The sequence below is a fragment of the Mustela nivalis genome (genome assembly GCF_964662115.1).
Source record: "Mustela nivalis genome assembly, chromosome: 19".
Taxonomy (NCBI): Eukaryota; Metazoa; Chordata; class Mammalia; order Carnivora; family Mustelidae; genus Mustela; species Mustela nivalis.
The window spans coordinates 5,081,828-5,098,193 of NC_139038.1; the positions used below are offsets into that span (position 1 = coordinate 5,081,828).

Below are 16,366 nucleotides of genomic sequence, written 5' to 3' on the forward strand. Positions count from 1 at the left end.
TGAAGCATGGGACAATTCACAAGCCGAGGGCATGGAGTGCGGCAAGGAACATTCCGAGGGCAGATGTGGAGGAAAGGGCAGAGGCTAGAAGGTGGCAGTCCTTTCTGAGATTCAGATTTGCCTCCCCTCTTGTCACATGGATTCTGCCTGGCTTGTGCAGGAGTGAGTGGGGGAAACTCAATCGATTTGCCATTTCAGATGCAGAAACTAGGGCACAGAGAGGTGAAGCAACTTGCTCAAGGTCACACAGACAAAAGATGGAGGTGCCTGGGTTGTCTGACTGTAGAGATGGCATTATCCAGTTACCAGAGGTGGTGTGCTGGGATGCATCATGGCTGGGACCTAATGACCTTATTGGGTTTATGTGGCTTCTTTTTTATTTTTATTTTTTATTATTTTTAAAATTTTCTTTTTTTAAAAAATATTTTATTTATTCATTTGACAGAGATCACAAGTAGGCAGAGAGGCAGGCAGAGAGAGAGAGGGGGAAGCAGACTCACCGCTGAGCAGGGAGCCCAATGTGGGGCTCGATCCCAGAACCCTGGGATCACGACCTGAGCCAAAGGCAGAGGCTTTAACCCACTGAGCCACCCAGGAGCCCCTTCTTTTTTATTTTTAAAGATTTTATTTATTTATTTGACAAACAGAGATTACAAGTAGGCAGAGAGAGAGAGAGAGAAAGGAAGCAGGCTCCCTGCTGAGCAGAGAGCCCGATGCAGGGACCCTAGGATCATGACCTGAGCCGAAGGCAGAGGCTTTAACCCACAGAGCCACCCAGGCACCCTATGTGGCTTCTTCACAAAGACCACAGATGACCAGTTTTCACGGCCCTGTAAGTCAAGGTGCAGAATCTCATTTGCTTGGTCACAGTTATGCTCTCTGGGTCACACAGCACTCAGTGATGTCACTTGGCTGCAGGATAAGAGCTCACTTTCTATTCAGAGGACCATGTTCAAGGACAGCTGTTCTCTGTCCTTATGTTTGTCATTTTTACCCTTTTCCTTTTAATTGTTTGTCCGTTAGTACACTCTGCACCCCAGGATGGATTTCCCTGATGAGTTTAAGCTGCACACTACAGACCAACTTCTGAAGGGGGCCTTTTTCAATAACAATAAAAAAAAAGTTTTTGTTTTTGTTTTTGTTTTCTGTAGGTCAGGGACGTACTATAAAAATGATGAGCTACATAAAAATAATCCAATTTTTTTTATTACTACTGAAGACACCTTGTGTGTAATAACTCTCCATATCTATGTCACCTTGAGTGGGTAGAATGCCTTTCTTCCCAAAGACAAATAGCTTGAAGCAGTGGCCAAATCATTTTTTTCCCAGTTTGCCGTGAACACAAAACCCGGCTGCAGAAGCGCAAGTTGCTAATCAGTCTGAAAGGAATGAAGTTGCCCTCGGTAAGGTGAGGCCAAAAAGCTCTGTCCATTGTGTGGATTCCAGGGGAGAGGACAGGACCAGGATCGACCGCTTTAACACCTGGGTGGAGAGGTGGAGGCTGTGGAGGCTGTGATGTCTGGGCTTTTGAAAATTTAATGAGGATGTGACTTGACACTCAGACCCCTGTTGTTTGCCCGGGCAGAATGCAGGATGCTAATCTGCACAAGATCATCTCTATTCCAACGAGATATTTTCTTTCCGAGATGAAATTAGATTTCAGAAGACATTATTTTCCTTTTGTGACCACGAGCTGACAGTGAGTTGGCCTCTGTGTACACTGTGCCTTCCCTGGACTGGACCAGACCCCAGAGCAGATGTCACAGATGAGTGAGGTTCCCATCTGCTGAGGGTCACTGCTGTCTCTGCTTTTTTTTTTTTTTTTTTTTTAAGATTTTATTTATTTATTTGACAGACAGAGATCACAAGTAGGCAGAGAGACAGGCAGAGAGAGGAAGTAGGCTCCCCGCAGAGCAGAGAGCTCTATTCGGGGCTTGATCCCAGGACCCTGAGATCATGACCTGAGCTGAAGGCAGAGGCTTAACCCACTGAGCCACGGAGGTGCCCCCAGGAGAGGACATTTCTGTCCAGTTTCACAGACTTCCACTTGGAGGGTGGAGATGAATGTACAAAGGAGAAGTCCTCTGACCTTTCCGGAATGTGCACATTCTTGATTTCTTAAAGTATTTCTGCAATGGTCAGAGGCTGATAAATGGGTTTCAACATGTTTTCAAGATGTCTCCTGCTTTTGACGGTCCTGTTCATTCAGCAGCAGTAACAAATGCCGTTGCTTTCTCCCTTTCTCTGACATGGCCAGGCCCTACGATGGATCGTGGAGACAGAATAAATACAGACTACAGTCTCAGTCTGAGGGAGTTTCAAGGCTCCAAAGCCCATCCACAGGAAACAGCAAACTCTGTGAGAAAGTCTGGAAATAGGGTAGGACATCAAAATCCAATTACAAAATTACTTGTGCAATTTTTTGCTTAATGGCTGTAATCCTTTTAGGCTTTAAGTCCCCTGAGGATAGGGACTGACTTGATCTTTTTCATCATCATATTCCCAGCACCTGGGACAGTGCCTGGAATACAGTGGGTACCTAAATATTTATTGTCTAACTGAGTGATTGCAGTGAGGTTTTGGGTTTAACACTTGTTATCTTGGAGCGATGTCTGCTGCATGAATGGTCTTTGTTACAAATTCATTTATAAAGCTTTCAACTTCTGAGTAAACCACACACATGCTGGACCTAAAGTGAATGCCTATCGTAATGGGTAACTAGGATACTGAATGTTCCTCTATGCAGGCGCAACCTGCATTTGAGCAGATTCGATAAATGCTATCTTGGTGGAATTAAAACATGCTGGAGAACAGCTCTGCCCACCCATTAAATTTTCCCATTAGATAGTAATTTCTTTGAGTAGTGAAGTTTGTTTGTTTGTTTGTTTAATTTGACAGAGATCAAAAGTAGGCAGAGAGGCAGGCAGCAATAGAGGAAGGGAAGCAGGCTCCCTGCTGACCAGATAGCCTGATGCAGGGTTCGATCCCAGGACCCTGAGATCAAAACCTGAGCTAAAGGCAGAGGCTTTAACCCACTGAGCCACCCAGGCACCCCCTGCCCCGCTTTTTAAAAAAGATTTTATTTATTTAGAGTAGTGAAGGTTTTGAAGTCTTCTAAGTTCTCCCTTCAAGAACAAAATGACACCCTAAGCCTGTATTCCCCCAACGTTTTTGCAGGCTTTGTCAAAGTGGAGGTCCAGGCTCAGGTGTGGGGAGAATATAACATTCTGCTTACAGATAACTGGGTCATGCTTTATTCTGATGGGCATCAGAGAGCAATTTTCAGATTCAAATTTTGAGAGAAGCCCCTTGGATCCCATGTTGAGAAACCTAAAGAATTAGGAATTTGACATTTAAAGGCCTTTTATAATTCATAGTATCTCTGAATTCAAAGCTCCACATATCAAATTATCAAGTTCAACATGTGCTGTCATTTTTTCTCAATAGCCATGCAGTTATCGTCGAGATAACCAAGCCGACGGGAACAAGATGAGGAAGCCACATCTGTGGGGAGGGACTCAAACCTCTATCGCCTGACACCCAGACCCCTTTTCTGTTGCCTATTTGTTACATAAGCTGCCAAATATCTTCTCTGCTTCCAGAAGTGTGCTTTGTTAATTGAGAAGCACGGGAATTCTGTGTGTTTAATTCTTGAGGTTATCAGGAGACTGAAGCCTGAAGTCATCCCACAACCTTGGACGATAAGGTGAAAACTGTCCTCTTGGATAAATGACAGCGGAAGGATCCTTCCACTAAACAGGCCCTCTGTAAATATAAAACAGTTGCTGGAAAATTATATTAGAGATGAATTATCTCCTCCATTACAGTGTTTCCTTTTCTTTAATGCAATTTAGTTCAAGCTAGAGGAACAGAAAGTCTGGGGAGCCGCATTTCAGGGCTTCGGGGGAGTTACTGGAAGCGAAGACGCCCGGTGAGGAAGGAGATTCAGAGATTTGGGGCAGGTCGAGCCGAGCCTTGTGCCCACGAGGCCTGCGCTTAGGACCCTGGCTGTGCCCACGGGAAATTGAATTTTGAGCTCCTTCTGCATCATAAATCCAGGGCAGCTGGCAGCTCTCCAAAGGAGGCTGGAGAGACACTGCGAGAGCATCTGAGGCCAGCCGGCCCAGCCAGCCCCTGCGGAGCCCGCTGAGGGTGGGCCCCAGGTGTGCAGGTTTGGGGTTCGGGTCCAGCCTGTCACTTTGTTAATTGTAAAGTGCGCTCATCGCCAGCAAAGGAGCGCCTCCATTATCCACCAGAAAGCTGAAAGGCTGGAATTGCTCGGAAACGCCTTGGGGCCGACGGGGGACGGGCCGACTTTTGAAGGCGTGCGTCTCCTGAGCACGTGCGAGGAGGACCCTCGGCGCCGGGGGTCTGTAGAAGTGGCATCCGCCGCCCGGGACCCCGCCAGCGTCTCCAGGCCCCGCGAAGGCGGGGGGCCGAGCAGGGGTCGTCGCGCCGCGGGCCCCCAAGGGTAGCATCTCAGTCCCGCCGGGCCCGCGCAGCGCGGTCCGGGCGGGGCCGGGCGCGTTCCCGCGGGCGGGGCCGCGCGATCCCAGGCCCCGCCCACCGCACCCGGGGGCGGGGCCTGTGCGTCACGTGACGGCGCGCCGAGCGGCGAGTGCCCCGCCCGGCCGGAGGAGGCCCGGGCCGCGACCCGGCGCGCGCGCTGCTGGAGCCGCCCGGCCGCCCGCGCGCTCCGCACCCGCGGCGCCCACCGCCCGCGGCCCCGGGCTCGCCGGCAGCGGGAGCGGCCTCAACATGGACGAGGACGGCGGCGGCGGTGGCAGCGAGGGCGGCGGCGGTGAGTGTCGGAGGTGTGGCCGGCCCGGCTGGCGGCCTGGGGCGGGGGTCGCGGGCGCGCCGGACTGGAGCGGGGCGGCCGGACCGGGGCCCGGGCTCGGAGGTCCGGGCGGCGCCGATGCCTGCTGGCCGCCGAGGCCGGCGGCGCGCCGGTCCGGGGCCCGGGGGAGGGGGCCGACGGGGTTGCCGCCGAACCGGAGCGGGGTCGGGGGGCGAGGCCGGGGTCGCCTGCGGCCGGGGCGGCCTGGGGACTCGGAGCAGGACTCGGGGGTCGTCCTGGCGGGGCGGGGGACCTTGGGGGCGACCTTCCCCGTCTCTCCTCGCCAAGGGCGTCCACGCCCTCCGGAGCCCGACCGCAGGAGGCTGACCCCCTTGGCGTCTTAGGTGGTTGGAAGGGGGGTATTCCCGGGAAATGGGGTGAGGAAAGTTTCCAATTGGGGATTCTCCGGGTCCAACAGGGGACGGTGGGGGCGACAGGGTGGAAAACCGTACCAGTGTTTCGGTCTTTAGGTCAGAAGTGGTCAGTCCGTGGGGCGGCTTCAACGCGGAGGGGGCAGCCAGAGAACACGCATTTTATGAAATAGGGAACGTTACAGGGTAAGCAAAAAAAAAAAAAAAAAGAGCAGCCGAGGGTCGGAGTCGGGAGGGGCAGCCGGCACGAAGGTGAGACCAGAAAACCCGGCTGCCTGCCTGACGTTTAGTTACCCCTGGCAGGAAGATTTGCATTTATTGTGGATTACTTAGTGGCATGCAAATTACTGTTGTGTCATGCTGCGAATTGTGTCCGTGTGGCAGCATGACGCGTGCCGATGCAGGGGGTCGCGGCTTTGGAAAGCGGAGGGTTAATACCCGTATCTTACAAGGACACCCGAAGTTGAGGTTTTCTCTACTTTTGCTGCGGATCTCCTTTATGCTGACAGACCGAATCTTCAGAACCCCTGGTATAATGAGGGAGTGTTTTTGGGGGGAAAAAAAAAAATCTTAATTACAGGCTGCTGGAGCAGCTGCCTGTAAGAATCAGCAGTATCCAGTGCTTTCAGGTTGAAGTGGTTAATCAAGGTGCCTTCTATCTAGACTGTTAAGTGCTGCCCAGGGGGAAATGTTTGTGCCCCAAGAAGCGATGCATCGGCTGCGATGGTGGGAAGTTGGCACTCACCGTGGCATTTGGCAAATTCAGTTCTCACAGTTAAAGCTAGGGGTAGCACTGTGGCACCGAGTGGGTGTGTTGTTTATGAAAGAAAGTGCTGTGGAAAGAAGGAGCCCAGTTGCAAGCCCTCCTACAGCCAGGCTGGCTGTCTGAAGATTCTTGAGCAGTGGGTTCTCCGTAGATACCCTGCTCCCTGCCTGTCATGACTGCGGTAACAACAAGCACGTAGCAGTTTTTCCTTCTTAGAAAATAAACAACCATAATATTTAAACATTTGACATGGCTTGGGCTGGTGATTTTGTGTGGAAGGTGTGTCCAATTCTGAAATGTGGCGGGCGTGAAGGTAAAAGCAGATGTAAAGATTAGAAAAGGAAGTCAGTGTGGCCCAGCAGTTTATAGATCTGGAGTACTGTAACAAAGGATGTTTATAAGGTATCAAAAGTCTTCAAATGTTCTTTGGGCTCTTAATTTCAAGATTGTATTCCCATGAGAGATATTTAGGGGGAAAAAAAAATCTCATGCCCAGAGATGTCGATTACACTCTTTGTAATAGTAGAAAATTGGAAATAGCAATGCCTAATAGGAGAAAGGTGACCTAGCTAATGGGAAGTTTATTGATAAAAAGTTACAACCATTAAAAGCAAGCAGTTGTTTTATATATCGTGGTCGAAACAATGTAAGAACTGGTGATATCATGGATATTTTGTTTTCTTTGTATATTTTCCAAGTTTCTGGAATGGTGTGTGTTACTTTCAAATTTGAATTAAAAAAAAAAAAAAACTTACATAAAAAAAGGTACCCTGCATTGGGAAAGGGGTGTGATTGTTTTTAATCTCCCTGACTAGAACAATCAACAATGAGCAGTTATTTGTCTACTAAAATGCCCGGCAGCATGGTAGGTGCTGGAAAACAACTTTTAACGTCTATCGATAAGGTTTATTATCTTCCTTGTATTGTAGAAGAACACTTCAAAATAAATTCGGCAATCTTAGAATAAGTTTTATTTTTGGATAAGTGAGAGCCTTAGAGTTTTGGAATTAGTCATTATATAGTGTTTATTGTATACATTTGATGTGCTTATAGTTAACTGTTTTGGGGAGGTTTTGAAGTTAACATACCCCTTTAAAGTTCTTTATAGTTATTACTGCCATTTAGATTTTTAAAACTTTGCTTTAAAGTTCAAACTTTAAAAAAGTTCAGTCCTTTGAAACAGAATAATTTCAGTTGCCAGTTATTTGCCGGCCAACAGTAAAAAACTTCTTTGTGTAGATTTTTAGAGTATAGGATAGAACTTTGAACTATACATTGGGAAGTCAGCCACAGCTTGTTTACAAGATAGGGTAAATAATCAAGTCGGAGGGGAGACAGCATGGGAGATCGCTTAAGAGCTCTATTTTGCTAATGTGTGAGTGGGGTTAAAAGACTTCAAAAATGATTCTGACTTGCTATTTTTATAATTTGAATTTTTGTCCAGGGTATTATTTGTTGTTTCAATGCCAGATAAGGGGATAGGATGGTGATGTGAATGGTAGGAAGGCAGTTCTAAGGAGGAACAAGGTTGGGGGGGGGGTACAAGATTACAAGAACACATTGTTACTTATAATGTGTGCAGAGTGTAGTTAAGGTATTTTTAATTCCTTCAGTGCTTTGTTGCCGCTCCGTTTTTCTAGAACAGTTCTTGAGATTTGTCTCTACTTGGCAGGTGACTGGCTAGTTTGGCTCATTGCCACCATCTTAATGCTCAGTTTGGGAATCTGCCCGATGTTCCCGAATGGACCATCTGTGGCCGATGAAGTGAATAACTTTACTGGTTTCCCCCTCCCCAATCAGTGTAGATGAGGATCAAGCGTGTGCTTCATGGGAAAAGGTGCTCCGCTTCGCTCCAAATGAAATGATACAAATTAAGACCAGGTTGAGAGCCCACCTCTCACCTGCCAGGCAAGCAGGGACCACCCCCTCCCCCGTTGGAAACCATCTGTTGGCAGTAGGAGGGTACATTACTTACAGCACCAGCCTGTATCCTGTTGGCTCAGCGCCATGGCTTGCCCTTCCCTGGCCTGCTGGCCAAGGGACTCACCCCTGCAGGCAACATTTTCCAGACTTTTGGGTCAGCTGGCCTGGGGCTAGGTTTGACCGATGGCAGCCACCGGTGGGGGTGGGGGAGATTGGTGACTACAGGAAGCAGGCAGTGGGGTTCTCTCTCCTCTTGTTCTGCCTCAGACCATCTCGGGCCACAACCGCCCTGTCTCCTTGCCGCCCCAGCTCCTGCCCCCCTGACTGAGCCCCCGGGGCCTTGGGAATACGGCCTCCGTTTGGGCCTCCAGCTTGGAGCCGGTAGCAGCGTCTCGCTCTTGCAGGGCTCCGGGTTGTCTTACCATTTCCTGTGTGACTTCTCAGCTTTTCCATCAGGCGTGCAACCAACTCCTTGTATGAAATTTTCTCCCTTTCAGCTTCTTAGGGGGCTTTCCGTTTCTCTGGGTGGGTCCCGACAGATACAGCGGTGCTGGGCAGCCGGTGCTTCGTAAACAGTTGGGAGCGTGTAAGTGGTTTGAGCGATCGCAGCTCTAGGGGCCTGATCTGCAGGTGTACTTGTGTGTGTCGGAGGTACTACAGGTCCACGATCATTCACTGCATTGCTTGTGACAGTAAAGAATGAGAAATAACCCAGATGTCCACCCGCAGGAGCCTCATCAGATGAATTTTAGACCCAGATGGTGAAGGAACTTGTAGAAAGGAAGGAACAAGCACTTTGATTTTTTAAAAAAGATTTTATTTATTTATTTGACAGACAGAGATCACAAGTAGGCAGAGAGGCAGGGGGTAGGGAGGGGAAGCAGGCTCCCCCGCTGAGCAGAGAGCCCGATGTGGGGCTCGATCCCAGGACCCTGGGATCATGACCTGAGCCGAAGGCAGAGGCTTAACCCACTGAGCCACCCAGGCGCCCTGCACTTTATGATTTAAAAAAAAAAAAAACGAGAGAGCTGGGGATGGGGAGAGTGTGTGTGTGTGTGTGTATGCGTGTGTGTGTGTGTGCACGCGCGTGTGCCTGCACGTGGGCACTAGAGAGAGTGTGCGGGGGGGGGTGAGTGGGGTGGCAGAGGGAGTGAGAGAATCTTCAGCAGGCTCCATGCCCAGCGCCGAGCTTGATCTCAGGGCCCTCAAGAGTCAGGCGCTTACCTGACTGAGCCACCGAGACACCCCTGCACTTTATGAATTGATGTGGAAAGAGCTCCAAAATATCTTACTAAGTTACAGAGGCAAAGCGTAGGAAAATGTGCATTGTGTGCTACCATTTTTCTTCTCTTTTCTCTCCTTTTCTTTTCTTTCTTTCAAGTGCCTCTATGTGTGAAAGTTCTCGGGAAGGCTAAATAAGGAACCAAGAATTATGTTCGCCCGTTTGCAGAGGGCAGTGGGAGCTGAGCAGGTGGGGGATATAAGTGCAAAGGAGCTGTGTGGCTCTGTACCTTTTTATTTTTGCATTTCGAAAAGGTTTATTTCCACTTCTTCCCAAACTGGAAAATAGTTTGATAGTTTGACAGGAGAATAGTATGCTGGTAAGAAAACACCTTTTTTGAGAGTTGCTTTTGTTGTTGTTGGTGGTGGTTTTTTTTTGGGGGGGGGGGTTGGGGGAAGAATCTTAAGCAGGCTCCATGCCTAGCACAGAGCCAGACTGGGGGTTGATCTCACAAACCTGAGATAATGACTTGAGCTGAAATCAAGAATCAGATGCTTTTTTTTTTTTTTTTTAAGATTTTATTTATTTATTTGACAGAGAGAGAGAGCGTGCACGCGCACAAGTAGGCAGAGAGGCAGGCAGAGAGAGAGAGGAAGCAGGCTCCTTGCTGACCAGAGAGCCCGATGTGGGGCTTGATCCCAGGACCCTGAGATCATGACCTGAGCCAAAGGCAGAGGCTTAACCCACTGAGCCACCCAGACGCCCCAAGAGTCAGATGCTTAACCAGCTGAGCCACCCAGGTGTCCTGAGAATGTTTTTAAATATTAAAAAATAACATTTTCAGTGTAGACACCTGTAAAATAGGTTACCTATATTTTCAGTCCACGCACAGGAAATTACTGTTCCTTTGACTGTTTAGGGGCATCTGCGTGTCTTGGTCACTTGGTTGGCCGATTCTGGATTTCTGCTGTGGTCATGATCTTAGGGTCCTGGGATCCAGCCCTGCCTGGGGCTCTGGAGGGAGTCTGCTTCAGGATTCTCTTTCCCTCTGCCTCCCCCTCCCAGCCCCATTCTCATAAATAAATAGATATTTTTAAAAAAGTGACACGATATGTGTTTTCAGAGTATGCGTAGAACATTCTCTTCTGGAACATTGATGCAGCAGGTATCAATAACGCCCCAACCCATGCCAGGTCCTGTGCTTAGTGCAAGGATGAGTAGTAGTGAGTAAAGCCGGTGAATTGCCTGAATTCCCAGAACTTTTGTTTAAATGCGAGACAGACAGGAAAGGTAAACAGACACATAACATAATTGCAGATTATGCTGTGTTAAAGGAAATCATCAGGGGTTGAGGGGGAGTGGGAGAGAGGCAGGGAAGGCCTTCAGCCCGAGGAAGCCTTTGGGGAGGAAGTTCTCTGTCAGGTGCAGCCTAAAGGGAGAGCGGGACAGGCAGCGGCCTGGAAGGAGCCGCTTCAGTAGGTAGGGAGTTCACATTTTGTTCCAAGCACGAGCAGCCAGTGAAGGATTTGATTTGATTTGTTTATTTTTTAAAGATTTTATTTATTTGAAAGAGACATAGCAAGAGAGGATGCACGGGCAGGGGAGCGGGAGCCCGAGAAGCAGGCCTCCTGCTGAGCAGGGAGCCCAGGGCAGGGCTGGATCCCAGGGCTCTGGGATCACGACCTGAGCTGAAGGCAGACACTTACCCATCTGAGCCACCCAGGTGCCCCACTGAAGGATTTTAAACAGGGCTATGACATTTGACTTCTGTTTCAATAATTTTAGGTCGTTACATAGTGCTGTCTGTGCTTGGGGTCCTGGCCTGTGTACTTTATGTGTCTTACTGTTGGCAGTTATCTGGTCAGACGTGTGATGTTGTCACCATTTGCAGATGAATCTGGAAATCGGAGGCACAGGGAAGCTAAGTGACTTGTGCCACATGTCACAGCTGGTGAGTGGCGGGGCAGGGATCTAGTCCCGATGTTCTGGCTCCAGGGGCCACCTTCTCCAGCATTGCCCCTCTGCCCTTCTAAGAAGAGTGTTCCTGGCCACTGAGGGGAAGGTGGACCACAGGAGGGGAGGGTGGACCTGGGGGACATGGCAGGTTTCAGGTGAGAGTACATGGGCATGGGGGATTGGGCAAAGAGACATAGATGACAGATCTGTATCAGCGCACAGAAAAGTACAGAAAACACTCATTTTCCCATTACTCAGATTTAATAGAATAGCTGCTCATGTTTTGTGACATTGTTTTAGGTCTTTCTTAAAAAAAAACAACAACAAACCATTCAAGCATTACAGGTGGATCTCCGTCTCTGCGTACAGCAGTGTTGCTGCTCTGGAGAAAATGTTGGTGCCTTCTTTCACTTCCTTTGCCTTAGCCTTCTGGTGTTTTCCCCGCTGTCATCCTTGTCTGCAGAGCAGCCAGAGTGATCCCTTTAGACCAGATCATTGTCTCCGCCTGTCTGAGTCTGCCCTGTTCTCCGCCTGGAACCCTCTCTGCAGACTGTACCGTGGCCCCAGGAGCTGTCAGCGCAGGTTCCGTGCGCTCTAGGCTGGGGGCTGCGAGCTTTCTCCGTAAGAGGGCAGGGTAGGAAGTAGTTTCGGTTTAGTATGCCACATCCCATTACAATTTTTTTTTTTTACTAACCCTTTAAAAAACATAAAAATCATTCTCCCCTTGGGACTGTCCTTGGCCCCTGTTCTCATCCCCTGCTGTGACGTTTCTTCCACCTCCGCTACCACGCTGGTCTCCTTGCTCTTCCGTGAACGTGCCCGGCTCCCTCCCACCCCAGCGGCCTTGGTGCCTTTGGGGCACTGTTTCCCAGCGTCCCCTGAGTATTTGCTGTGCACTTGCTGGCTTCATCTAGCTTTCTGTCGGGTATCTGCTTCCTTCACCAGCCCGGCTAAACGGCTCCCCAGTGTCCCCCTGTTCCTGCTTCCCAACACCGCCCCGTACGTGTTGCGTATCTGTACATTGTCTCTTCTCTCTGAGGCAGTAGGTTCCATGAAAGCAGGAATGTTGTCTGCCTTTACCCATGACCGTGCTCCAAGACCTGGAACACGGCTCCTGGCGGGCCTCCAGGGAATATTTGTGAACAGACGTCAAAGTTGAGGTGACTTGTTGAGTGATTCCTGGTCCTCCTCCCCTCTCCCTTGTGTATTTCCTAAGGGCACACATGAATTTGTTTGGGTCCGTTGTATGGTTTCTATACTTCAATATTGATGTGTGCACCTACAGACAGGGTGGAGAGCTCTTCTTGGTCTGTTTAAAATTACAAAAATGGCGCCACACTGTCCGGCATGTTCTGCAAGCTGCCGGAGATTATTTGTGTTACCCTGTAGACCCTATTTATTTCACAGAATGGTCACATTTTATGATTTCTCTTGTCCTGGGTTGGACTTTGAAGTGGACTTCCTGTTGTTCCATACCCAGGTGACTCCCTGGGCTTGTCAGCTTTTGCAGACGTGGGGAGTGTTTCTGGAGGGTAACCTTGGAATTGCACGTGCGGGTGTGGGCAGGCTTTCGGTTTCCTTACCTGCTGCCAGGTGGCTTTCTCACTGGGGACGTGCTCCTCATCTCTGGGCGGTCAGCAGACTCCCAAACGTTGGCCTGTCTCCCGAGTAAGAGACAACGCATTGCTTCGCCGGTGATGAAGTGTATTCTGGAGAGTCAGATGGAGGTGCAGGAAGTGCGGGGATCAGAGAGGACTTCCAGGTTCAGCTAGGGTGACAAGACACTGATGCTGGTGCAGCTGCCTGAGAACGGGAAGTCTGGGGAGGTCTGGGGAGGTGGAGCTGGCAGAAAGCCATTTGGAGGATTTTTTTTTTTTTTGGTCAAAAATGTCATTATTTTGCTGTCACTTTTGAAGGATAGTTTCACCAGGTCTACAGTTGTAGGTTATTGAGTCATTTCATTGTCGTTTCATTGCCTCTGGCTTCCATTGATTCCATTGAGAAGTCTGCTGTTTGTCTTCTGCTTTGGAAGGTGTTGTCGCCTCCCCCACCTTCCCCACCTTTGGCTGCTTTTAAGATTTTTATATTTGCCTTTCATTTTCAGCTGTTCCTGTGGTGTGTCCACATGTGGTTTTCTGGATTGGCGGCGGTGGTTCTGCCTTTTTGGCGGTGCTGCAGCAAGACTTAATCTTACGTTGGGTTTGGAGAATTGTCGCTCATTATCTCTTGATCGGCTCCTTTGGCTGCACTCCCTGGCTGTCCTTCTGGGACTCCACCTTGTCATTGTGTCCTGTGTGTCTCTCAGACTCTTCCCTGCATTCTCCCTCCTCGTTATCTGTCCACGCTTCCCTCTGAATATTTCCTTCCGACCCGTGTTGCAGCCAACTCCTCCTTTTTTCGTCTCTCGCCTGCGATGAGACCCACGTTCTGAGTTCTGAATTTCAGTTACTGCCGCCTGCAGCTTTGATTTTTTTTAGATTCCAACTTTCTGATGAAACTTTTTATTTTCATCTTGTAAACTAATTTCCATGTTGTATTAATCATGATTGTTCTAAAGTCCATGTCTGATCATGTCGATATTCGGATAGCTTGTGAGTGGATTCTGCCATCTGTCCTACCCTTGGTTTTCAGTCATGGGTTCCTGACTGTAGACAATGAGTATGGAAAGTTGTAGAGATAAGTTGAGGTTCGGGCGATTCTCCCCAGGGGAGGCTTATGGCAGGCAGCAAAGCTGGGGGAGACCCCACTTCAGAGTTGTGAGCAGCCGTCTGCTTTTGGTCTGACCCCTCCTGGGGTAGCTCTTGGGGGGTCCCAGCTGAAAGCCTGGGGTTTCTGCTAGGCTCCTTTTATCTGGTAGCCCACAAGCTTCCCCCAGTCCCTGAAGACTGCTGGAGGCTCTGCCGGCCTACTCGGATTCAACACCACTTGTGTCTGCTTCACTTTTTGGCTTCTCGGCCTCTGCAGTGAATTGGCAAACGTCTCGAGGAGAAAAGTGGCTTCGCTTGTGGGCTCACCTCTCTGCTCTTGCATCTGGGATCCCAGCCTCCCAAGTCTGGCCTGCATTGGTAGCTCCCCAATACCTTCTCACAGTTGTTTCTTGTAATTTGTTCAGCTCTTGTCATTGTTCTTGGCAGATGGGTTAGTCTGTCACAAACTAGTCAGCTTTTCCTGGAAGCAGTGTCTAAGGAGTTCAGTTTTGGTATTTAACTTTGGACTGGTTTGTGAGACATCCGGGTGGGGATGGTAGGAAGGCAGGCGGCTGTGGGATTCGGCGGCTTAGAAGGCCTGACTGGGTAGGAGATGAGCATTGGGAAGTTCATGGGACTGGGTGAATGAGATCAGTTAGGGGAGAGAGTCCAGAGAAAGGGGAAAGCCCCAGGGCTAGGGACAGCCCAGTAAAGGAGACCAGGAAAGGGTAGTCAGTGATGTCTGGGGCCCCTCGGAGGTTGTGGTTGGTGCAGAAGTTAAGGGAGGAGCTGTGTTTTCAGAAGGGAGGGTGGTCAGCCATCCTGGCTTCTCCGGAGAGGTGCGCTGACACGAGGCTAGAGAAGGCTCTTCTGGATCGGGGGAAAGATAGGGAGCAGGCTGAGGAGGAACCTGAAAAGATGTTTGCTTGCTTTAGGAAGAGCTTGGCCCACGCCTGCAAGTGGACGTTTGCCTCCACGATGAGAATGGCAGGAAGGCCACAGGGGTGGGACTCCGAGAGGCAAAGTCTTGTGTGTTTTGCCTTGAAATGTTTCCTCAGTAGATCATTTTGATAGAGGTCCAAAAGTAATTCGTACCAGGTGAGTTAGCACAACAATGCTATTGGCACGGTCATGCTCTGCTCTTAGAGTGAACAACATTGGGAGAGGCTGATTAGGTTTACAAAGTGACTGGCAGATAGATCCTCTAGGAAGCAGGTGTATCAGTTTGCGGTGAGGTGGGACCATTGAAACGTGTCACGTGGAAAGATCGGTTTTGCCAAAGTAGCCAAAAAGCAGCTTAAAATAGAATCTCTTTTGGAGCTGTGAGAGAAGAGTAAATCATTTAAATGAGAGTAGAAGGTACATGGGTCCCCATCCTTACTTTTGAAGTTAATCGAACTTACCAACGTCTTGTAGTCAGCTCCCCCATTGACATGATAGATCAGACACCAGATTCTGCAGGGTTCTATAATGTGGCAGGAGACAATTCTGCAAGCATTTATTTATGGATAAATAGACTATTAGTAAATATTAGACTCACCTAAGTCAGTTTAGTTGTCGAAGAAGATTTGGTAATTTGCTTTCACAGAGCAAATTTACTCTTTGAGCTGACTTAGTTTTCACTAAGTCAGCAGGAGCACCCTTCAAATAGTAGAAAATCAGTTGCGTCTCAAACTCTCAACCGGGTTATTTTTAATCACTGTACTCTCCTTTTTGAAAAACTTATTTCTGTAATTAATATATAAAAGGAGCAATTGGCTATAAAATTGGACCGTTTGGATGATGATTGAGAAGCATTTCCCAATATCTAGGTAATTAGTGATTTTTTTTTTTTTTCAGTTTTCATCCAGATGTTTGGCAGCATGTAAACCCAGCCTTACTGCAGTTTTCTAATTCACTTTCATGGGAACATATAATATTCTCCGTTTATTTTGGACAGCAGAGTTTCCTTTTTCTGTGGACAGATACATATGAAACACATGGTCTTCGAGTGGAGTTTGTGGTCCTCTGAGAATTCTCTGAAGGAGGAAATGGGTTGACCTACTGGTTGCTATGAAGTAAAAACAATCTTGTTTTCATTTTTCAGTGAACATCTGGGTTGCATTTATTATTTTACATTCTCGAGGTTCCTTGAAACCGCAATTTGATAATAGGAGGGTTCATTAAAACAGTAACTATTTAGCTATTTTTATAATTGATTTAAGTGTTAGGGTGGTTGATAGTTTTAAAAAAAATTAATAAGTGTTTCTTTCCTTTTTATAAAATGTAACTTTTAAGTAACAGCCCTTGATTTTAAACCATAGAATAGGATCTAGATATTTTTGAGGAGCAGGGGAAGGAACAATCAGGGGGCTCATTTCTCTGTTGCCCGTTGCTGTTCAGCTGGTGTTGGTGGACAGGGGCGTACTTGGCCCTGGGGCACTGCTGGTCCCCTTCCTCAGATCCATTCTCCTTTTCTTTCTTGTAAAGGACCCTGATTTGTTCAGCCATCTACTCCTAGGCAAGGGAGTAGATCTTATCACCACTAGAAAAGGAATCTTAAAAGGTATAAACCAGGGAAGGAAATCCCTTTTCCTTTATCAGGGATTGATTGGAGAGGGG

General features: G+C 48.6%; 1 protein-coding gene and 1 long non-coding RNA gene across 5 annotated transcripts in view; both read left to right on the plus strand.

The window, feature by feature from the left end:
- Positions 1-2,172: 2,172 nt before the first annotated feature.
- Positions 2,173-3,821, plus strand: LOC309854047. Its single transcript, XR_014306082.1, has 2 exons — positions 2,173-2,379; positions 3,448-3,821. It is a non-coding gene; the product is annotated as an uncharacterized lncRNA (long non-coding RNA).
- A 764-nt stretch (positions 3,822-4,585) lies between these two features.
- The window catches only part of CYTH3 (cytohesin 3), an 89,978-nt gene continuing 78,197 nt past the window's right edge, over positions 4,586-16,366 (plus strand). Inside the window, exons 1-2 of one of the 4 annotated variants that reach the window (XM_082712669.1) lie at positions 4,668-4,686; positions 4,726-4,801. In XM_082712669.1, the coding sequence (XP_082568795.1) occupies positions 4,759-4,801 (43 nt within the window). In that variant the 5' untranslated portion in view covers positions 4,668-4,686; positions 4,726-4,758. Of the gene's footprint in view, positions 4,802-5,310; positions 5,398-16,366 lie in introns of those variants that run through there. The other 3 variants (XM_082712671.1, XM_082712672.1, XM_082712670.1) reach the window with 3 other exon arrangements.